General features: G+C 44.7%; 1 protein-coding gene across 1 annotated transcript in view; it reads left to right on the top strand.

Moving 5' to 3' along the window:
• DGAT1 (diacylglycerol O-acyltransferase 1) overlaps window positions 1–17,504 on the top strand; it is a 62,581-nt gene extending 45,077 nt beyond the window's left edge. Inside the window, exons 6-17 of the mRNA XM_068237855.1 lie at window positions 3,902–4,007; window positions 4,103–4,231; window positions 4,313–4,387; window positions 4,471–4,574; window positions 6,020–6,058; window positions 11,104–11,145; window positions 11,471–11,515; window positions 11,608–11,720; window positions 12,313–12,378; window positions 13,240–13,327; window positions 14,447–14,509; window positions 14,584–17,504. Of these exons, the coding sequence (XP_068093956.1) occupies window positions 3,902–4,007; window positions 4,103–4,231; window positions 4,313–4,387; window positions 4,471–4,574; window positions 6,020–6,058; window positions 11,104–11,145; window positions 11,471–11,515; window positions 11,608–11,720; window positions 12,313–12,378; window positions 13,240–13,327; window positions 14,447–14,509; window positions 14,584–14,730 (1,017 nt within the window). The 3' untranslated portion in view covers window positions 14,731–17,504. The remainder of the gene's footprint in view (window positions 1–3,901; window positions 4,008–4,102; window positions 4,232–4,312; window positions 4,388–4,470; window positions 4,575–6,019; window positions 6,059–11,103; window positions 11,146–11,470; window positions 11,516–11,607; window positions 11,721–12,312; window positions 12,379–13,239; window positions 13,328–14,446; window positions 14,510–14,583) is intronic.
• The last annotated feature ends 4,017 nt before the right edge of the window (window positions 17,505–21,521 follow it).

Here is a 21,521-nt window from a genome sequence, read left to right as displayed (position 1 = left end):
GCCATAATGGTTTTTATGGGGGTATTTTTTAAATGTCAGTGATTTCTTATGTGATTTTTTTTTAATTATGATTAAGCTAGTGGCCCTGAGCTCCCTTATCTTCTATATTCGGTCATGCTCAATTTATTTAGGGTGAGACGGGCTTCCTATATGGTATGGTGATATCCTGTATATTGTTTTTTGTTCACAGTAATCCATGCTATGCATCTGAGTGAACCTAACTTGCCTAATATCCATGCTCCCCATCCAGTGACTGACTAATAAGGCCACATACACACATCAGACCATAGTCCTTTGAAAATGAAAGATCACAGACCAATTTTACCCCCTTCCATGTAGTATGAGAGCCACACCTACACAGTCTATTCTATGGAGCTGAACTCCCCATCAGAAAAAAAATCTTTGCAAGATGCTGCACACACAGATGCTGTACAGACACAAAAGATCAGTATCTAGAAAAGATCTGTTCCTGCCAAAGATCCATTCCTGCAAATTGCATTGATAGTCTATAAGATCTGCAGATCATCATACACACCTTGTTTAACCACTTCGCCATATCTGGACGCATATATCCGTCCAGATAGGCAGTGGTGCTGCAGCCGTGTGTTGCGCGCGATCGGGCGCGCGCCCCCGCTACCTCCCGCTGCCCCCCCGATCAGTGAATGGGAATATAATTCCCATTCACCGATCCAAGTCCCCGGCAGAAATACCGACGCTTTCTCATCAGAGAGCGTGGTATTTCTGCCCCCAGGAAACAACTTCTCTTCATTTTAGTTCCTAGATGCGACATCGTTCGCATCTAGGAACTTTTTGAATGTGGCCATCTTGTGGCCAAATAGTAAACTGCACCCACATACCTGTATTGAATAAAAAATACATTATTTTACATCTAAAATTGGCTATTTACCTCCCAAACTAAAATTACCCAAATACATTTTTGTATTAAAAAAAATAATAAAAAAAATTACAATTAAAAAAAAAAAACTACATAAATAGTTACCTAAGGGTCTGAACTTTTTAAATATACATGTCAAGAGAGTATCTTATTACATTTTGTAAAATTATAAGCTTGTAAATAGTGATCGACGCAAATTGAAAAAATGCACCTTTATTTCTAAATAAAATATCGGCGCCATAAATTGTGATAGGGACGTAATTTAAATGGTGTAATAAGCGGGACAAATGGGCACATAAAATGCATGGGTTTTAATTACTGTAGCATGTATTAATTTTAAACTATAATGGCTAAAAACTGAGAAATAATGTTTTTTTTCCATTTCTATCTTAATCTTCCTGTTAAAATGTATTTACAGTAAAGTGGCTCTTAGCAAAATGTACTACCTAAAGAAAGCCTAATTAGTGGCGGAAAAAACGAGATATAGATCAATTAATTTTGATAAGTAGCGATAAAGTTATTAGCGAATGAATGGGAGGTGAACATTGCTTGGATGCATAAGATTTTCGAAGCTGTAGGCTGAAGTGGTTAACTGACATTCATCTGCAGATCAGACCATCATCTGCAGATCTGAAAATCCATCCTGGTGGATCTGATCTGCAGATGAATGTATGTTAAACAAGGTGTGTATTGTGATCTGCAGATATCATAGACTATGAATGCATTTTGCAGGAACGGATCTTTTGCAGGAACAGATCTTTTGCAGATACTGATCTGTTGCATTTGTACAGCATCTTTGTGTGCAGCATCTTGCAAAGATTTCTGTCTGATGGGGAGTTCAGCTCCATAGAATAGACTGTGTAGGTATGGCTCTCATACTACATGGAAGGGGGTAAAATTGGTCTGTGATCTTTCTTTTTGCAAAGACTATGGTCTGATGTGTGTATGAGCCTTAAGCATTACCTTGTACTCATACTGTGCTGCATGATCTGGTCTTTTTTGTATTTCTGTATTGTCATTTTGCTGTATGTCGCCCCTAAATATTGTCTGTAACCTAAACTAATGTCCAGCGCTGCGTAATATGTTGGTGCTTTATAAATACAATAAATAGGTTTCTCATTTTTGTATATTTTATGTACTTCATATTCTATCCTGGGGATGTAGAGACGTATCAAACCCCATGGACAGCAGCTTAAACCTGCCCCTTCTCAACTTCAGCCCTGGTACCTATAGTAAAAACATGGGCGTTCCACCATCAGAAATCTCACACCAATTCTTCTGTGGTTTTGGTGTTTGACACTCCTGTGCCGGACAGGTGGAGGGTGCTGAGTCATGTCTTTTGTGGTGCCTGGTGCTGTTCTTTAGTTTCAGATCAAAATGGTTGGAAAATCATAGAAGACAAAAAAAAGAGAGCGCGCACTCAGGACTTCAATAAAAAAATGGGGCCAGCCGGCTGAATAATGATATCGCATGTAGTTGTTGCTGGGAGATCCGTGCAGGTGTTCTAGTAGTTGGGCTTGTGTCCCACCAGCCGGGGACTGGGCATGCAGGCGGTCTCTCTCCCAGGGCTGTGAAGTCTGTATAAAAATCTTCCGACTCCAACTCCTCAGTTTATGAAACCTCTGACTCCTCGACTATGACCCCTTAGTCTAATACTTACCAGGGCTGTGGATTTGGTACAAAAATACTCAGACTCCCGATTCCGACTCCTACGTTTATGAAACCTCTGACTCCAGGAACCTAAAATTGCTCCGACTCCACAGCCTTGCTCTCCACTCCTTTTTTAGGCAGACTTGTCTGTAAATGCTTTGGCGCTCTCTTCCTGGACCTTGAGCAATTCCTGCACACTGCAGGAGCTCTATGGCCAAGTGGGTAGCACTGGATCTGATGCATCAGGAGTGGCCGCCATTTCTTCATGCACCACAAGCGGCTCCTGCACTTTTCATATGCTCCGTGGTAGGGTGGAAACCACTGGGTTAAGTGCTTGGGGAAATTACGCAGAGACACCGTATATGTGTATTTAAGGCATTGACTTGCAAGGTGTTTCAGGGAGAAATGAAGTCTCTCCCTTCCCCCCCCCCCCCCCCCCCACACACACACACACATGAGGTGCACTGCCTTGACTCTACCAATTTCAGTTACTCCTTGCTTTAATTGCCTGGTGAAGCAGGCTAAAGACCCGTGAAATGTGTTGCAGCATTTTTTGGAGTGATCAGTAAATATCCAATTTTATCTATCCTATTGAGTGTTTAATGGGGAGGTAAGTCCACCACTGCCTCCCTTTTTAAGCTTGTATCCTATATTGGTGCCTCTGTTTCAAAAGTCCCCCCTTCGTCAGGCAAAGCAGTTAGGTATAGCATTTGAACACATTCAATTATAGGAAGCTTTCATTGGAAGCATTCACTGACAAGTCTCCCTAAAGGAGGAGAGTGCCTGCATGCCCTGTTCTTGGCAAGTGGGACACAAGCCTAACTGCTGTAACATCCGCACTGGTCTCCCACCGTCAACTAAAGGTGAGATCATTCTTCAGCCGGCAAGCCCCATTTCTCTATGGAAGACCTGAGTACGCTCTCTTTTTCTCTTTTCCAATTCTCCTTCTGCGAGTCACCTGAGGTGCCAGGCAGGTAGGGGTCTATATGCAAAATGATGGGATTCTGTGGAGAGTAATCCAATCGTATTGTAGAGGTGGCACACCTTACCCTGGTGTGGGTGCTATGGCCTGTGGATGCTGAGCCCAAACATCCAGAATTATAACAAGCAGAAAGAGTCCAGGTCAGCACACCATTGGAAGATTCAAGTTTCTTCAATTTATTGCTTCATAAGCACATAGATATAATATCATAGATATAATATATCTATGTGCTTATGAAGCAATAAATTGAAGAAACTTGAATCTTCCAATGGTGTGCTGACCTGGACTCTTTCTGTGGAGAGTAAAGGATGTTTGGAGAAAATTAAAGAACTTCCCTGGACTATTTTTGTTTTGTTTTGTTTTTTTTTATGCAGGGAGGAATTTCAGAAGGAATAGGCCACTTCCTGTATGGAATCATTCTTACCTCTGTCCTTTGCTTCCCAGTAGTGGTTGTATTCATAGTCCCCTCCATGACCTCTGGTAGGTTTCACCTTTTATTGTGCCTTGGTAAAATAGCTCCACTCCATCACATGACCAGCTGCAGGACCTTTCCCAATAATCTATCTTTTTTGCAGTGGGAGCTGTGTGGGCCCTCAGCATCTACACCATCCTTTTCCTCAAAATATATTCCTACAAAGATGTTAATTCTTGGTGCCGGGAAAGGAGGCTAACTAGAGTCCGTGCCCTGGGCCGCTCTCAGTCAGGTGAGGGCGCTATCAGTGTCCACAACATTCATGTATGTTCTTCTCTGTGTGTTCCAACTTGACCTGCTGTCTCCGTCTCAGCTCCACCGATGAAGAAAGCCAACGGGGATGTGGGTCAAAAGGAGGTTTCCTACCCTGGGAATCTGACACACAGAGGTGAGTATACTGATAAATGTGGATGCAGGTATTGTCGCATGGTCAGGTTCACTTATAGTCATCTGTGTCCCTCCACTTCCTAGATATCTATTATTTTGCCTTGGCTCCAACACTTTGCTATGAACTCAACTTTCCCCGATCCCCTAGGATTCGCAAGAGGTTTCTTCTACGGAGGCTTGTGGAGATGGTGAGTGGATTTCAGTTGATAGATTTGTTTTTCTTTCTATTTGTGCTTTTCAATTTAACACTGTTAAAGGGACTCCGAGCAGTGCAGAAACTATGGAAAGATGCATATCATTTTAAAGCTCTCTTTCTCCTCTTTCCAATGATATATAAACCGCCGCCTTACGCCTTTTAGTTTTCGCTATCTTCGCAATTTGAAATTGCCGCGGCCGCGATTTCCATCGCGAAAATGGAGAAAACTAAAAGGCATAGGGCGACGATTTAGGGGTCGTCAGAAAGAGGAGAAAGAGAGCTTTAAAATGATATCCATCTTTCTATAGTTACATTGTGTTACACAGGGCGACTTTTTCTGCTGAATGGAGCTGCTAACTTTGAGAAAAAGTCGCCCTGTGTAACACAATGTAACTATGGAAAGATGGATATAATTTTAAAGCTTTCTTTCTCCTCTTTCTGACGACCCCTAAATTGTCACCCTACGCCTTTTAGTTTTCTCTATTTTCGTGATTGAAATCGCGGCCACGGCAATTTCAATCGCGAAAATAGCGAAAACTAAAAGGCGTAGGGTGGCGGTTTATGTATTATTGGAAAGAGGAGAAAGAGAGCTTTAAAATGATATACATCTTTCCATAGTTTCTGCACTGCTTGGAGTCCCTTTAAAGGCAGGGAGGTCAAACTGGTCCTTTGAGGGCCGAGATCCTCACACATTTTTGTCACAACTCAAATGTATTGATAGGTCTGAATCAGGAAAGGTGTGGTCCATCAGGTAGAACACATTCCTCTCTTTCTCAGTCCATCCTAAACACTGACATGTATCTGGCCCTCCAGGCCTGGAGTTCCACACCTGTGGTTTAAGGCAAAGATTTAGGACATGAAAAGTTGAAAAAAGGATCCAGGATAATCCTCAGAAGAGAGCAAGTGACTTCTGGAATATGATGGAAATTTTGTAGGGACAGATTTGTTAAAAAAAATTATCTGAAAGGACAAATGAAGAATTGTAAAATATAATTTAGGCCTCTTAGAGCCTTCCTGTTCCTCTCTGTGCCCCCTTGTTCCATTGCCGGACCCCTGTTCCTTCTTTCGACTTTAGAGACCTTTGGGTCTCCTCAGAAGGCCACGGAAGTACTCAAATCTCCAAGTACTTCCGAAGAAGAGTGGCTCCGTGCAGCGCAAGGGCAGGCTGGAGCCGCTCCGTGTTGCGTGAGGGCAGGCTGGAGCCGCTCCGTGTTGCGTGAGGGCAGGCTAGCACTCATGCATGTGAATTAGAGCTGATCCTCTTTGAAAGTACTTGGAGGCCCAAGTGCTTCCAAGGAGACCGTAGATGCAGTCAGCGAGAAATTTGAAAGGGGGAGGTTCTAAGGGAGCCAGAGCTTTCCCTCTTAGGTGAGTATCTAACTTTTTTGTGATAAAGCATGACTGGCCCCTGATTGCTTCTCTCTTTCTCTCTTGCAGCTGTTCATCATGCAGCTACTGGTCGGTTTAATCCAACAGGTAAACTATAAAATTATTATACAGCCCAGAACGATCCTCAAGGCTTGTGGAATTACTAGCCAGAGATTTCAGAGGCAGAGAGGAGGAGGGGGGATTAGGTTTTTTTTGCTCAAGATACAGATAAGCCTGCCTCTGTGTAATGTCTACAAACATGGCTGCCCTCATTGTATCACAGGAATAATCAATCATATTCTATTAAAGCTGCTTGCAGCTAGATTTGCTGTGTAAACCATCTAAACTTTAAATAAGATATATAGACAAGTTACTTGTCATAGTTAGTTTTTCATCTCTGATCCGCTTTAAAGGGAACCTAAAGTGAGAGGAATATAGAGGCTTTTTTTTTAAGGAATTGCTTTTAGATTTTGGGATGCTGTGGTTGTTGGTTTCCAAATAAAGTTTTGCATTTTCATATGGATCAGTGAGGCCTCTAAAAGCTTTTTTTTTTTTTTTTTTTTTTTCTTGTTTTCTTTTGATTGAAGAATATAGAGGCTGCCATATTTTTCGTTTTTAAGTGAAGTAATGACAATTTGCAGTGCTATTTATGTGAAAAATGTGAGGTTCGCTTTAAAATATATCTGAATGTATTCTTTGAAAAGTAGCCAAGACTCCCTGTCACCTCAACTGTAACAAAAAGTGTTTTTAAGGGTATTTATTCTTCTTCTACCATTTGGTTGTTTGTTACTCCATTTTTGTGTGAAATGTTTGTACTATTTCAATTGCTGAAAGTCATCTTGTCCAACTCAGCTGAATGCATATCCCACCACTGTTTATCTCTTAAATCTTGAATAAAATATTTGAAAGAGAGAAAATGTGTGTGTGTGTGTGTGGGGGGGGGGGGGGGGGTTTATAGTGGTTTTTTTTGTTTTGTTTTGTTTTTATATAAAGATGGCTCCCATCAATGACAGCCTTTTAACTTCTGTTCACTTTAAGATTTTCTTAAAGGGAACCTAAAGTGAGGCTTCCATAGCTTCCATACCATTTGCCTGCCTATCCTGCTGATCTCTTTACCGTGTTTCTCCAAAAATAAGACACTGTCTTATATTAATTTTTGCTCTAAAAGATGTGCTAGGGCTTATTTTCAGAGGATGTCTTATTTTTTGGCAAACACTGGTAGCTTTCCTATACAAAACGTACATACTCTGTGCAACATACACAGAGCTTGTGGTTTGCAGATATTGGCTCTCAATTACAAGAAATTAATTCTGCTGATCATGTAATTAAGAGTCTATTTCTTGCAGGCAGAGAATTGTCAGGCTCCCCCGAGCATAGGATAAGCTGTGTGTGTATGTGTCCTGGGAAGAGGTGAAAAGGTGAAGTGCTGCTGATGCTTATCACACAACAGATCAGGAGGGCTGGCTCCAACAAAAACACACATTGCCTGACACATATATAGGACTGTGTAGAACTCACATTATACTGCTGCTCTCCTGTATCCAGGCTTTGTATTGAGCATGACTTGCTGGTGTCATGTGGGCTGCTGCCTAGCTAGGGCTTAAATTTGGAGGATGTCTTACATTTCAAGCATTTTTGAAATTCCTGCTAGGTTTTATTCTCAGGGGATGTCTTACTTTAGGGGAAACACGGTAGCTGCAATAGTGTCTGAATGACACACCTGAAACAAGCATGCAGCTAATCCAGTCTGACTTTGGTCAGAGCACCTGATCTGCATGCATGTTCAAGGTCTGTGGCTTAAAGTATTAAAGGCAGGGTTATCCTGCCAGGAAATATGCATTGTTTAAAGGAACACTTAAGGAGAAACTGTAGCATTTAAATTACATAGGACCCACTGGCAGATATCGCTTCCCACTAAAGTGGTACTCAGCACCTCACCACTGGCACACTCTGTCATATATATGCCCGCTCTCAACCCGACCGGTTTAAGCCTCCTGCCGTCCTCAGGGCCTCCTGCCCCTGAGGACGGCAGGAGGCTGAAACTGGTCGGGTTGATAGCAGGCATATATACGACAGAGAGTGCCAGTGATGAGGTGCTGAGTAGTGGGAAGCGAAAGCGATTTCTGCTAGTGGGTCCTATAGGAAATAGGTCCCACAAAAGTAAGTGTTTTGTATATGTATATTCTGCACTTCGTGGATTAATAAAGTGGATCTGTTTTTTAAATACTGAGGGAGTCCCCCGATATTCTTGGCTTATATCTCCTTGGTGTGAGTGTCTGCAGTGTACCACAAAGAGGAGAGGAGGGACGGCCCGGTATCAGTTGGGACTATTGGAACTTCAGCACAGCAGTTTACTATATGTTGGATTGTTGAAGACTGAGGATAGTCTTTTCTGCTTGCAGCAAATTCACAAGTCCTTGAGGAGGGGCGCCTGTACTTGTTACTTTACATTTCTGATTGCATTTAAATTACATGACATATAAGGCCTAGTTTCTCAACGGGTGTAGTATGCCAGGGGTACTTCTGGTGGGTCCAGGGGGTACTCAGACTTGATATAATTAATTACGTTTTACAAATATAGAGCTTGATTCACTAACATAAATGGCGGGAGTAGCCTGCTGTTACTCTCGCTATTTAACACTGCGCATCTTAATGCACGCTATGCGCGGTATTGGCAGCATAGGGTGCATTATTCCCTCTTTGTCAGAAAAACGCTCACTATGCCCAGCATAGCGATTGCTTGTAGCGAAGTCTGTGAATTACCTGTAAGGGGCACTCTGATCATCCCGCTCGGTGACATTACTTGACAGGCAGTCTATTGGGCCACTCAGAGTGCCAGGATCACTTTAAAGTTAGTGGACCCGAAGTGGTCCCGAGCGGGATGATCAGAGCGCCCGTTACAGGTAATCCACAGTGAGCATTATTCGCCATGCTGGGCATAGTGAGCGTTGTTCTGACAAAGAGGGAATAATGCACCCTATGCTGCCAATAGCGGCATTAAGGTGTGCAGTGTTAAATAGCGAGGGTAACAGCAGGTTACTCCCGCTATTTGTTAGTGAATCAAGCCCATAAAGTTTTAGAAAATGTATATGTTTTGGTCAGAACCTGAAGTTTGACCAGTTCGGGTTCTGGCCGGTCAATGAGCGAAGTGGCCGCAGTGCTGTGGCCAATGTCCGAAATGAGCCAAATCCTGGCGGCTCCGATCATTTTCCCCGGTGCTGGCTCTGCCCCCAAACTGTCAGCAGAACGGCCGCCCCGTCGTTTGAAGGAATCAGGCGTGTGTAGGGGCCTTAAAAGGCTCTGTAAATTTGCTGTCACAGTAGGTGGTATAAATCTGACAGCTCTAATCTCTTTACAAATTGGTTTTGGACTAGTACAGGGGTGTCAAACTCAAATACAAAGTGGGCCAAAGTTGTGCACTGGGACCAAGTCACGGGCCAACCTCAATGTCTACTGGCCACCTTCCCCTCTGATGAAGTTCCCAGGTCTCTAATGGCTCCCCACCAACCCCTATACAGTTCCCTGGTGTCTAGTGACCCCCCCCCTCCCCTATACAGTTCCCTGGTGTCTAGTGACCCCCCCCCCTCCCCTATAGTTTGCTCCTCCATATTTCTTCCCTGGTGATCTAAGGCTTCACCCCGATATAGCTTCCCTGGTAGTCTAGAGTTGGTTGAACATAATGCAAAGTGGGGAAACCTCTTGTAGGCCAAATTTGATGGCTCTGCAGGCCAGATTTGGCCCGCGGGCTGTAGTTTGACATGTATGTCCTAGAGCAGTGACGTCCAACTGGTGTTTAGTACCTTCCCCCTACCTCCTTAACCCCCCTGGCGGTATAAAAAATTCCGCCAGGAGGGAGTGCAGCAGTTTAAAAAAAAAAAAAAAAAATTCTTATATCATGTAGCGAGCCCAGGGCTCGATACATGATAACCGCTGCTCAGCGGCATCCCCCCCGCCCGCTTCGATCAGGAAATCCCGTTCAAAGAACGGGATTTCCTGGAGGGCTTCCCCCGTCGCCATGGCGACGGGGCGGGCTGACGTCACCGACGTCGGGACGTCATTGGGAGTCCCGAACCACCCCTCAGCGCTGCCTGGCACTGATTGGCCAGGCAGCGCACGGGGTCTGGGGGGGGGGGGCGCGCGGCGCGACGGATACCGGCGATCGGTGTGCTGACGCAGCTAGCAAAGTGCTAGCTGCATCCAGCAAAAAAAAATTTTTAAACAAATCGGCCCAGCAGGGCCGGAGAAAACCTCCTGCGCGGCTTACCCCGAACTACGTTCGGGGTTACCGCCAAGGAGGTTAATATGCTTCCCTGGTGTTCTAGGGCTTCACCTCCAATATAGCTTTCCTGGTGGTCTAGACTAGGCTAAACATAATGCAAAGCGGGGAAACCACTTGAGGGCCAAATTCAATGGTTCTGAGGGCCAGATTTGGCCCGTGGGCCGGAGTTTGACACGTATGGATTAGTACATCTCTTAATGGGCTGTGGCATGGACCTGTATTATGTTGCTGCCTGCCTATTCGTGTGCCACTATTCTGGCAGCTAGACTGTTCCACTGCTGTTCAGAGAGTGCTTTAGAAAATAAAGTAAATCCTGAGAATCCTCTGTGAGGAAATGGACTAGTCCAATAAAGGTCAGAGCAGTCATGGTACTACCGGCTGTAAGGGAGTGCTGCATAGGGAAGAAAAAAAGTAATACGGTAAGTGTATTTTATTCTGGGACAGATGTACCTCTTTGTATGTATACATGGATTTTACATTTTACGGTTTATCGTGACAGTGGTGCTTTCATAAAATAGATTTGATGGCAGCATCTTTATCCCTCTTACTACAGGTTCCCTTTTAAGCTCAGCTTCTTCCACTTAGGGCTGAGCCACACTGCAGAGTGCTTTTCCATCTGTTTTTAAAAAAACACGCTCCCATTAACTTTGGTTTAAATTGCCACAATATTTTGTTGCAATTCTACCACGATTTTAATGCAAGTCAGTGGGAGTGTTTTCCAAAATGAAAACTGATCGAAAAAAGCGTTCTGCGGTGGGGCTCAGCCGTAATAGCCTGCCTCTTGGAGAGGGTTAGGTTAGTTTCCCCCGGGATAGCAGTGCTTGTTTGGGGAACTGTTAGAGAAATTATTTATCTATTCATCTTATCTTTTCAGTGGATGGTCCCAACTATTCAGAACTCCATGAAACCATTCCGGGTGAGTGTTTGACCAGCAGATTAAGTTTTTAATAACCTGAAATGACAGTCTAGCATGCCATACCTGTCTCCTGAATCCTTATTGCCCAGTCATATCTTAGTTATGTCCCCTAAAAATCCCCCCGGGACTTGTATTCAAGTATGTACAGAGCTTTGTGGACAAAGGCAGGTTTGGTAACTATATGGGCAATAAGGAGTTGGGAGACAGTACTTCTGCCTTCATGAAGTTTCTCCTCTATTTGGTCCAGCTGTGATTAGTTCCTCAGCCTCTGTTTAGTCTGTTGAGGCCATTTCCCTGTCTTATATTGCAATCTCTTCTATCTCAGGACATGGATTACTCCCGGATCATCGAGCGTCTCCTGAAGTTGGCAGTAAGTTACACATCTTTCATGCAAGCAGAATTTCTGCCTCTGTTTCTTAGTCCAGAATTTATCTTCCTGTTTTTTTACCCTTTCAATTTCAGGTCCCCAACCATTTCATCTGGCTCATTTTCTTCTACTGGTTCTTCCATTCTTCCATGAACTTTGTAGCAGAGTTGATGCGTTTTGGGGATCGGGAGTTCTACAGAGACTGGTGGTGAGTGCAGAGGATAGTTCTCTGTATACTTAGAGTTGTCAGAAGTAGGGTTGGCCTGTATGAGGAGGCGGGATGCCATTTGTGAGCATGTGCCTGCATTGGGAGGTGGGACGTCAGGCGTGACCATGTGCCTGCATCGGGAGGCGGGACGTCAGGCATGACCATGTGCCTGCATAAGGAGGCGGGATGTCAGGTGTGACCATGTGCCTGCATGAGGAGGCGGGACGTCAGGTGTGTCTATGTGCCTGCATGAGGAAGGACGTCAGGTGTGACTGTGCCTGCATGAGGAGGCAGGACTTCAGGTGTGATTAACTGTAAGACAACTTTGCTACCAACAAATAACAGGCAGGAACTGTTAACGTATGGATGGGTGCACAGCTTCACAAAGGTTTTTTTTTTTTTTTTTTAATTTAAGAAGTTAAGGTACAAAAGTAATAGTTTACACTCTTCAGAATAATTGCTTTCAGAAGTTGCCATGTTAAGTTTTGGATTTATGATTTTGGAACGGTTGTCTGGTAGACCCCCTATAGATAAAACCCCATCACCTTTTAACTACATCTCATTGCTCACCCTGTCTTCTTGTTCTCCTCAGGAATTCGGAAACTGTGACCTATTTCTGGCAGAATTGGAATATTCCAGTACACAAGTGGTGCATCAGGTAAAGTCTCCGGGGGGAATGCAGGGAAGATGAATGAGATGAACAGAAAGTTCACAAAGTCTGTAAACTGTCAGTGAGCTTACGTGCCGCTAGGACAAAGTGTCCTACTAGTACTTTTTGTCATATAACTCCATTCTTGCACACCCAGAAAACTCCACAGTTCCACTAAACTGAAGAGGAAATGTTTGGGACATAAATGGCAGGTCTGCGCAGGGTGAGCCAAATGACAGCTCTCCCCACTGCTGCACAAATACCAGGCGCCATTAATTACTATTCCCCCTCGAGTCGTGGCAACTTGGAGGGCGAAGTAATTTTTGGACCTGCAATCCCCGGATCCCCAAATTACCAATGTGTGTGTGTGTGGGGGGGGGGGGGGGTGTGGAGTTGGACTATATCATTACTGCTATTGCAGCGCCAATCTTCAGCGGTGCGCGCCAAAAATACCTGCCTTGGCCACTAGGGATGGCCCTGTCTAGGAGAACTCATGGAGAAGCATGTGTTCAGGTTGATCAGCTGATAGATTTGTAAGGCTCTGATTTGCTGGTCATGATCACGTGCTACACCAGGAAGTCATCACAGCAAATCAGAACCTTACAAATCTATCAGCTGACCAAACTGATCACATGCTTCTCCATGAGTTCTCCTAGGCAGGGCCATCCCTATTGGCCACCAGGTCCCTAGACATGTGTATGCCTCTTATCTGGGTGGAGCTGCTGACGCTGTATGGAGGACAGTGCAGAAATATCACAAAGGCTTTTCTGGAAATATGATACATTTTTTTTTGGGGGGGGGGGGGGGGGGCGCGTGGGGGAGTGGGGTTGTCCCTTATCTCCCTAACTGGTGTACACCATTATGTCACAGACACTTCTACAAGCCAATGATGCGACGCGGCGCCTCGAGATGGCTGGCACAGACTGCTGTCTTCTTTGCTTCTGCTTTCTTCCATGAGGTAAGTGTTTAGAGTACTGTCTTATACACATAATGGTAAAAAACAAGTACAGACAACTGATGCTTCATGGATCAGCAAACCAGATTTCACTTAATGATTTTTCTACATGTGGGTGGCTCCAGGTGTCAGGAGATGCTAATAGATGCATATTCTGTACCCACTGACGGATTAGGTGATTATACGTCTCTATATATAGCCTTACTTATAATTTGTCAGGAGAGATGCATTCCGAGGGGTGTGCTCCGCATTTGTATGCTGTACTGGTTTATGAGGAGGGGGTTAAAAAAATAACAATATCCGCTTTCAAAGTGGATTGTCGTTCTTGCTCATTCAAAAGGTGAATTGGCCAGGTGGCTAGAGTGTGTCCTAAAGCAAACCTGTTTTGCAAAATGAACTACTACTGTAGATATGCTTCACAAGTTAAAGGCAACTCAGCACCTGGACCTAAAAAACTATAAAATGAACCTCGCCATAAGGTAGGTTCATAATATAGTCTGCAGTTAGGGTGATCAGCATCCATATGGGGTTCGCCATGTACCCCCAGGAAGTCAACCACAGGTTGAAGGACTTGTGGTGGTGTCACGCGCCTCAGAACGCCGCAATGCATGCTGGAAGATATGGTCCATCTACACAGGAAGCACAACTGATAATCACAATTAGCCAGTCACAGACTTAAAGGATAAAGCATTACTTACCCGGGGCTTCTTCCAGCTCCTAGAAGTCAGCGTGTCCCTTGCCGCAGTTCTGCTGTACTCCAGGGTCCCACCGTCAGCTCCATACCGATCGGCAACCTGGCATGTCCTGCGCGACTGCGCCTCACACTATTGCACTCCTGTACCTGTGAGCGTTCTGCACATATCCAGTGCTACTGTGCATGCAAAGAAGACTCCCATCAACAGAATTGTGATTTCAAGAGGTACACACATGCGCAGAAGCTGCCTACAATCACTATGGATCTGACAGAGAAACTGCGTCAAGGGACACACAGACTTCTAGGAGCTGAAAGAAACTTTAGTGTACTAAACTGTAGTGATTTGGGCTTTTGGAGACCATTGCCATAGACAAGAGGATAGGTTATGTATCTGCCTGTTTGTCATGTTGTGTTCTCTCTCTCCTCAGTATCTGGTGAGCGTTCCACTGAAGATGTTTCGGCTCTGGGCGTTTATGGGGATGATGTCACAGGTCTGTATGTTTCTGGTTGATGGGTTCCATATTCTTCTAGAGCTGAAATCTCATGTTCTGTTTCCTTTCGGCAGATTCCTCTGGCCTGGTTTGTGGGTCGGTTTCTGAGAGGCAATTATGGGAATGCGGCCGTGTGGATTTCCCTTATTATTGGGCAGCCAATCGCAGTTCTCATGTACGTGCATGATTACTACGTCCTGAACCATGAGAAGGGGTCGTAAACACAGCACCATCCCTTGCATACTTCTGAGCACCTTGGTTGGAGGACCTTGCTGAGCCGTATAACTTTCCTGAAGCCTCCAGTTCCCAGCTAATTAATCAGGTTTATGATGACCAGCACTATACTGGGAATATAATGAAGGAAAGCTACAAGTGTCACCTCCGTTTGAAGAGGAGATCGCCACCCATCCTGTCCTCCTCTACTGCAGCCACGACTCAGGGCCTAGCTTCTTTTCTTTCCAGTCCTACCTACCGTCCTAATAAGCTCTGGTATCCATCCAAAATCTGGTCTTTACTGTTTAGAGGTGCCTTCCGTCCAAGACCCAGTCTACTCATACTTTGATCGCAAAGGCTTGGTCTAAACCCCACTAACCTTCTACATCCATCCCACAAAACGAAGCCTAAAGTGAGAAGAATGTGGAGGATACCATTGCTGACTTAAAAAGAACAATGCTACTGACTGTTGTGCTGATCTACTGATTTTAAAAGTTTTTAAAGCTTGACCCAGAACGAATCTACAGATCTGGCATTCTGGTTCGACTGGCTGAATGCTTCTTGCAGGGATGTGACTCGGAAACTAATGAAACCAAGGTATCAGCATGACAGCCAGGTAATTGGCATTTTTTAAGTGAGGAAGCTGTGGTGGCTTCCATATTCCTCTGACTTCAGGTCTCTCTTAAGCTGTAACACCCTCTGAGGAACTTGAGATTGTGAAAAACCTAGTCCTAGTATGGAGCAGAGTTGTCCGTCCTTTCCTCAGCCCACACGAACTGTGTATTTTGTTGGATCTCAACACAAGAACCATTAGAAATGGATATCTATAGAGGAAATCCACAAAGTACGAATGGTTAGTGAGTAGGGATGGTCTATGAGATGTAAATAGTTCTAGTTTTTGCAGCAAATGGACTAATCAGATTCCACTTTGGTGATGGATGATTGGTCAATTTTCAAGCTGCATTCCTTATCATTTTGGAATTATTTTTATCCAATTGAACATCCTTATTGATAATGGCTCTGGACTGAGACCTTGTTATGTGGACCAGTGTTTACCAAACTTGTTCCCAGGTCATACCAGCAGTCTTCAACTGGCCGTAGTTCTCCTTCCAAAGTAAACAATTTATTTAGCAATGGAAACGCCCATATTGCATGATTGTCATACCTATCTTGAGTTTTTGTTTTTTTTAAATGCTGTTTACAATCACTGCAGCTGTCACATGGACACTCCTCTCTTTGCCCAGCAAAACAGAACCTTATCTCCTGCTCTGCATACATCAAAGCACAAATTTCCAATATTGGGGAAGCTAAGTGAAGCACAGGTTCCATTTGGTGCAATAACATAAGGCTCTAGGGGATAACGAAAGTGAGCCTACCTTTTGTCTCAGGTACTTTTCTCTTTCTTAAAAACAGGAGTCTGTACTTGATATTAAATCAGCTGAGGCTAATCTGTTGGAGCAGAGGAGAAATTTTTAGTGCATTTCCGCATTAATTACAATACTAAGACACTAATGACTCCACCCATGCTGATTTAAAGTTATGCGTACAATTTGCACTTTTGGTCTTTGCGGACAGGGTTTGGGAATGCTGACCTAGCCCTCTAGCTCTCACCTGTCGAAGGTTTTCAATGAGATACTAACGCTTCAGATTTTTTTGCAGATATTATGAATCTTGAAATTGGGCATACCTTGCCAGCTTGAGTTGGTCCAATGCCCACCTATATATAATTTGCATGGAAGTCTGATACTTGGTTTCTCAAGGATTCTCTACTCATCAGTAGTTATTTGTTTGAAGATTTCCTCCCTGTTAAATGGCTTAACTGAAAAGAAGATGCATAAAACATGCTCTGTTGATGACAGGTTTGAGAAGACTTTATGTAGAATATCCGTTAATTTCTTCTTTCAAATTTGGAATCTACTGCGGGCTCTGTAGGCCTTCCATCCTTGTGAAATTTCACCAAAGATATTTTCACCAATGACTGTTTACTGTGATTTGTCTTCAAGGCTGACGCTACCATATGGGCAAAGGGGGCAATTGCTCCAGGACCCCCCCCAGCAGCCATAGGGGCCCCCAAGTGTCTGCCACCACCATACTAAATGATCTTCCTCGCCCTCCCTCCTGCAGCGTTAGAGGCACACTTGTCTCCTCCGAGTTCCAGGTCTGTTTGTCTTCTCTTTAGTGTTGCTGCTCTGCACTTCCTGCTTCTCTGTTTGGCCTCTAGTACTTGTTGTGAGAGACAGGAAGTGACGAGCAGCAACATTACAGATGAGATGGGACTTCCAGCACCTGGAACTCAGAGGAGGCGAGTTTCTGTTACCCCTACCTCCGTAATGCTATGCGGGGAGTAGTTAGGGGCATCCCTGACTGCTATACTGGGGGTAAGGGGATGGGTGTCAGGGGGGCACCCAAGGTTACCTTTGCCCTGGGGCACCATTTGTAGCTAGAACTGGCTTTGTTTGTGTTCTCCGTTCAATACCAAAATCAACAACTACCACTACACTCCAGAAGTCCATCTTCCGATATAAATCAGTCTTCAGCTGATCAACACTTGACGTGTTTCACACGTGGGGCTCAGTGGAGTGCCGATGTGATATGTCTGTGCCCTCCGGTGCTGCTGTCCATTCTGGGCCCATTTTTTTTTTAAATCCCTGTATAGTTTCTGGAGAACCTGTGTGTAAGTGTGCACCTGTGTGTCTTGTGTCTAGTCTGTGTGTCGTGCGTTTCTAGACTGGTACAAAACGAGTTTTGGAATTGTGCTGATTAAAGCTGTTTGTTTTCAAAATCCTGTGTATGAATTTCTGTATTGTGTATTATGCCATATAGGGCTGAACGGAAAACGCTGCAGTGTACAAGGATTGGAGCTGGGATGGAGGTCTCCTTATTCCTGTTATTGAGATTATGCCATGGGTGATAATGAAGACAGATGTACAGGATTGGAGAAGATTGGCCAAAGTTGGTTAGGCTAGATCTAGGGCCTTGAAGGATACCTTATGCGAGAGGGATATAGAGGTTGCCATATTTATTTATTTTTAAAGGGAACCCTGAGCAGTGGGTTAAATTGAAAATCTGGATTTACCTGGGGCTTCCACCAACCCCCTCGTAGCCCACGAGGTCCACCGGCATCCTCTTCCTCCCTTCCATGAGCCTGCTGGTGTCTCCGGTAATCTGGCGACTTCGGCTCAATTTACATGTGTGCGCGCTCCAAGTGCATAATCATGCCGGTTGCCATAAGCGTCTTGCGCATGCGTGGTTCAGTCTTTGGAGAGCCGTGCAGGATGCTTATGGCAATCACCGGAGCCGCCAGTGGGACCACGGAAGAGAGGAAGAGGATGCCGGGGGGGCTATGAGGGGCTGGAGGAAGCCCCAGGTAAGTCCAGATTTTCAATTTAGCTCACTTTTCAGGGTCCCTTTTAAATAATACCAAGATAAAAATAAGCGATGTGCCCAAATGTATAGCTGCTAAGTCTAGTCAGGGGGGTCTCAGTTCCCTTAGAAAAGTAAATAAATTAGTAAATAGACCGACTGCGCTGAATAAAAGGTAGCTGGTTTCGAATTATATAGTGACCTTTTTTTGGTCTCTGGTTAAAAAAATAGAATCTAACTATGATTAAAACACAAGTACAGGGCAAAGCCCAGCTTTGAGAAAGGAAGGCGTTCCTTCCGAAACGTTAGCATCGGCTATTACGCGTGACGTCACGCAACACGGAGGAGAGGGGGCGTTCCCATCCAACGCTGTTCCGGAACGCTGATACAGCCACGCTCACCATCTCCGCTACAACGGGAGGACGCTCCCTGTACACCAAAGTGCACCAGAGATGAAATGTGACATGATGGGATAGACATGTGCAGTTACAGAGGTAAGCATACAGACACTTCTATGCTCCTTTTCTTTTCCCCTGCCTGAAAAAGTTTATAATTAGCTATGGAACTGACAGTTTTTTCCAGTTAGGATTTAGTCAGCTCACTGATATTACATTACAGCTATAAAACACTTTCCTAAGCAGATACCTGGGCTTTTTACTTGGAGAAGATAAGATTAAAAAGGTCAATAGTTTATTTTTTTTCACTCTGGGAAGCTTGAAGCATTGCAATTGAGCAAAGACTATAAAACATAAAATCTGCTTTGTAAATGTGTATATGTTACGGCCAGAACCCGAAGTGTGGCCACTTCTAGTTCTGGCCGGCCACTTCGGGTTCTGGCCGGCCAATGTGCGAAGTGGCCGCAGCGCTGCGGCCAATGTGAGAAATGTTTTGTTGACGCCGTCTCGCCGCGGCCAAATTGATGATGCTTAATTGTAATGAAATGTAGCCGGCGGCAATGTCATAGATGAAGCCGCCGGCTTTCGCGCACTGCCTCTCCCCGATCCACCCTCCCTCCTCTCCCCGCCTCCCATTACAATACATAGCAGCCGGGCGGGGACATGCAGCCGGAGAGTCGTTCGTCGCGGCAGGGGAATCCTGCCGTTCCTGCAGAGCGGGGTGCTGGCAGAAGCGATGTCTGCAGCCTCCCCCGCTCTGCTGCCCCTGCTGCGACGAACGACTCTCCGGCTGCATGTCCCCGCCCGGCTGCTACGTATTGTAATGGGAGGCGGCGGCGAGAGGAGGGAGGGGGGGATCGGGGAGAGGCAGTGCGCGAAAGCCGGCGGCTTCATCTATTCTATGACATTGCCGCCGGCTACATTTCATTAAAATTAAGCAAGTTTGTCATCAATTTGGCCGGGCGAGACGGCTGTAAACATTCCATTTCTCACATTGGCCGCAGCGCTGCGGCCACTTCGCATATTGGCCGGCCAGAACCCGAAGTGGCCGGCCAGAACTAGAAGTGGCCACACTTCGGGTTCTGGCCGTAACATATACATAAAATAAAACCTTGAGATATCTAAAAGAGTGATTTTTAAGAGTAGAAAGATAGATCCAATAGTTTATCTCAGTTTATTTTCATCTCTGGTTCACTTAAAATCCCATCTTCAGCTGATCCTGTTATGCTTTGAAGTACTTTACTAACTAAGCTCCTACAGCCTTCTGAGACTCCAATAGAGAACTTTTCCTGAAGTACTTGATTTCTGCAAGCAGGGTTGTGCTTTTCAGTACAGCAGTTCATATCTCAGGATTGGCCAGATGGTGGAGCCAGAAACCTTTTTCTTAGTGCTAAATTTACAAAAATGCAACTGCCTCTCCTGGGTGGTTACCTTGCCATGATGAAGGGGCTTGTGTGTCTCAATTTAGCAATGAGCTGTGTCATGTAGGGCCACCCAAGAAGTGCAGGTCACTGGAGAGAGATTAGACTAAATGGGAATCACTGGAGAAGGTTCTGGCAGCCCACTCCGTTAGTTTTTCATCTCAGATCCGTTTTAAAGATAACTATAACTAGTACCTTGTCTATATATCTTATCTAGTTTAAATTTACACAGCAAATCCAGCTGCAAACAGCTTCAACTGTTTATGATTATTTATTCCTGTGATACACTGAGGATAGCCATGTTCTGTTTGTCACATTATACACAGGCAAACTGCTGTTCTTTTCCAACTCTCAGCCTGTGACAAATTCATCTCCCTCTCCTCCTCCCCTCTGCCTCTGAAATCTTTGACTAGTAACCTCCTCCTGCCCAGACTGAGCTCCCATAAGCCCTTGCTACAGTGCCATGGCACTCTGAAAAAAAAAGCTGTGGGTGCCTTGTTTAGTTTATAGGAAATGAGCGTATTAAAACAACAAAAATAGTATTTGGCTTGATGAATGCCCTATGTACTATATGAAAGGAACACAATTATGCAATGAGTAAATGTTTATCTCGGATCCACTTTAACGAAGTAAACCAGATGGACAGAAGCAAGCGGAGCTATGTTGTTTGACAGACACATGGGCCTTGCAAACATACATATGGTCAGGAACACAGCACAATACTCTAATGCTACTACCGTGGTGTGGAAGAGGAAGACTAAAGAAATGAGGAGCTACAAATGGGGCCATATAATAAATCTCCATGTAAGTAAACCGTAAAGCTGAATACACAACTAAAGATGCCAGAAGGTGAATCGGGGAACCTCACACTTACCTCCCGACCAACCAGCGTTCCCTGATCCATCTTCCTACCTACGATGTGCACAAACGAAGGTGCCACTTTGTGTGGGAGTCTTGGGGGATCTTACAGACCTGTGATAGTTGTAATCTCCACAAATCACAAAAAAGTGGTTTGGTTAATAGCATGCATGTACCTTGTGCAGAAAAATTCTGGTTAATTGAAAAATCGTGCAAAGTCACGATGTGGGTAAGAGTGCTCAGTTGTGTTGCAGAATTATTCTGCATGACAACTCACTGCCAATACAATCCTATGGGCCTATTCACAGTACTGCGTTGTGATGGATTGTGTTATTCTAACTTGCTGCATGCAGGCTTTGTATTAAAGTCTATGTCCAGTCTCCACTGCAGTGCACACTCATAATGTGTGAATTATGCAACTGACCACTGTGAATCCAGGCTAAAAGTCCTAGCCCATAACACTGATGGTAGCCATAATGTTGACTACTTGCTTTCTGTAAAATGAGCTAATCCCCACCTCCCCTTTGCCTCAATCACTGGGACTTACATAGCTCTATGCATTGTGGGGCTAGTTAGTAGGTTAGGTCTGGTAACTGCAAAGGAAGATCCTTGAAGAATAGTATTTGGGTGGAGGTGGTGGTACCCGATGAAGGCCTCCACCTGAAACTAGTTGTGCATTGTTTGACATGCTTCAGTACAGCAAGGTTGCGAACGTGGTGTTCCGTCTCGTTCTATATTGGATAAGTGGGTTGCAGGAGGTGG

Source organism: Hyperolius riggenbachi, chromosome 5 (genome assembly GCF_040937935.1).
Source record: "Hyperolius riggenbachi isolate aHypRig1 chromosome 5, aHypRig1.pri, whole genome shotgun sequence".
NCBI lineage: Eukaryota > Metazoa > Chordata > Amphibia > Anura > Hyperoliidae > Hyperolius > Hyperolius riggenbachi.
Note: the sequence above shows the minus strand (reverse complement) of the source record. Positions and strands in the feature narration are given on the sequence as shown.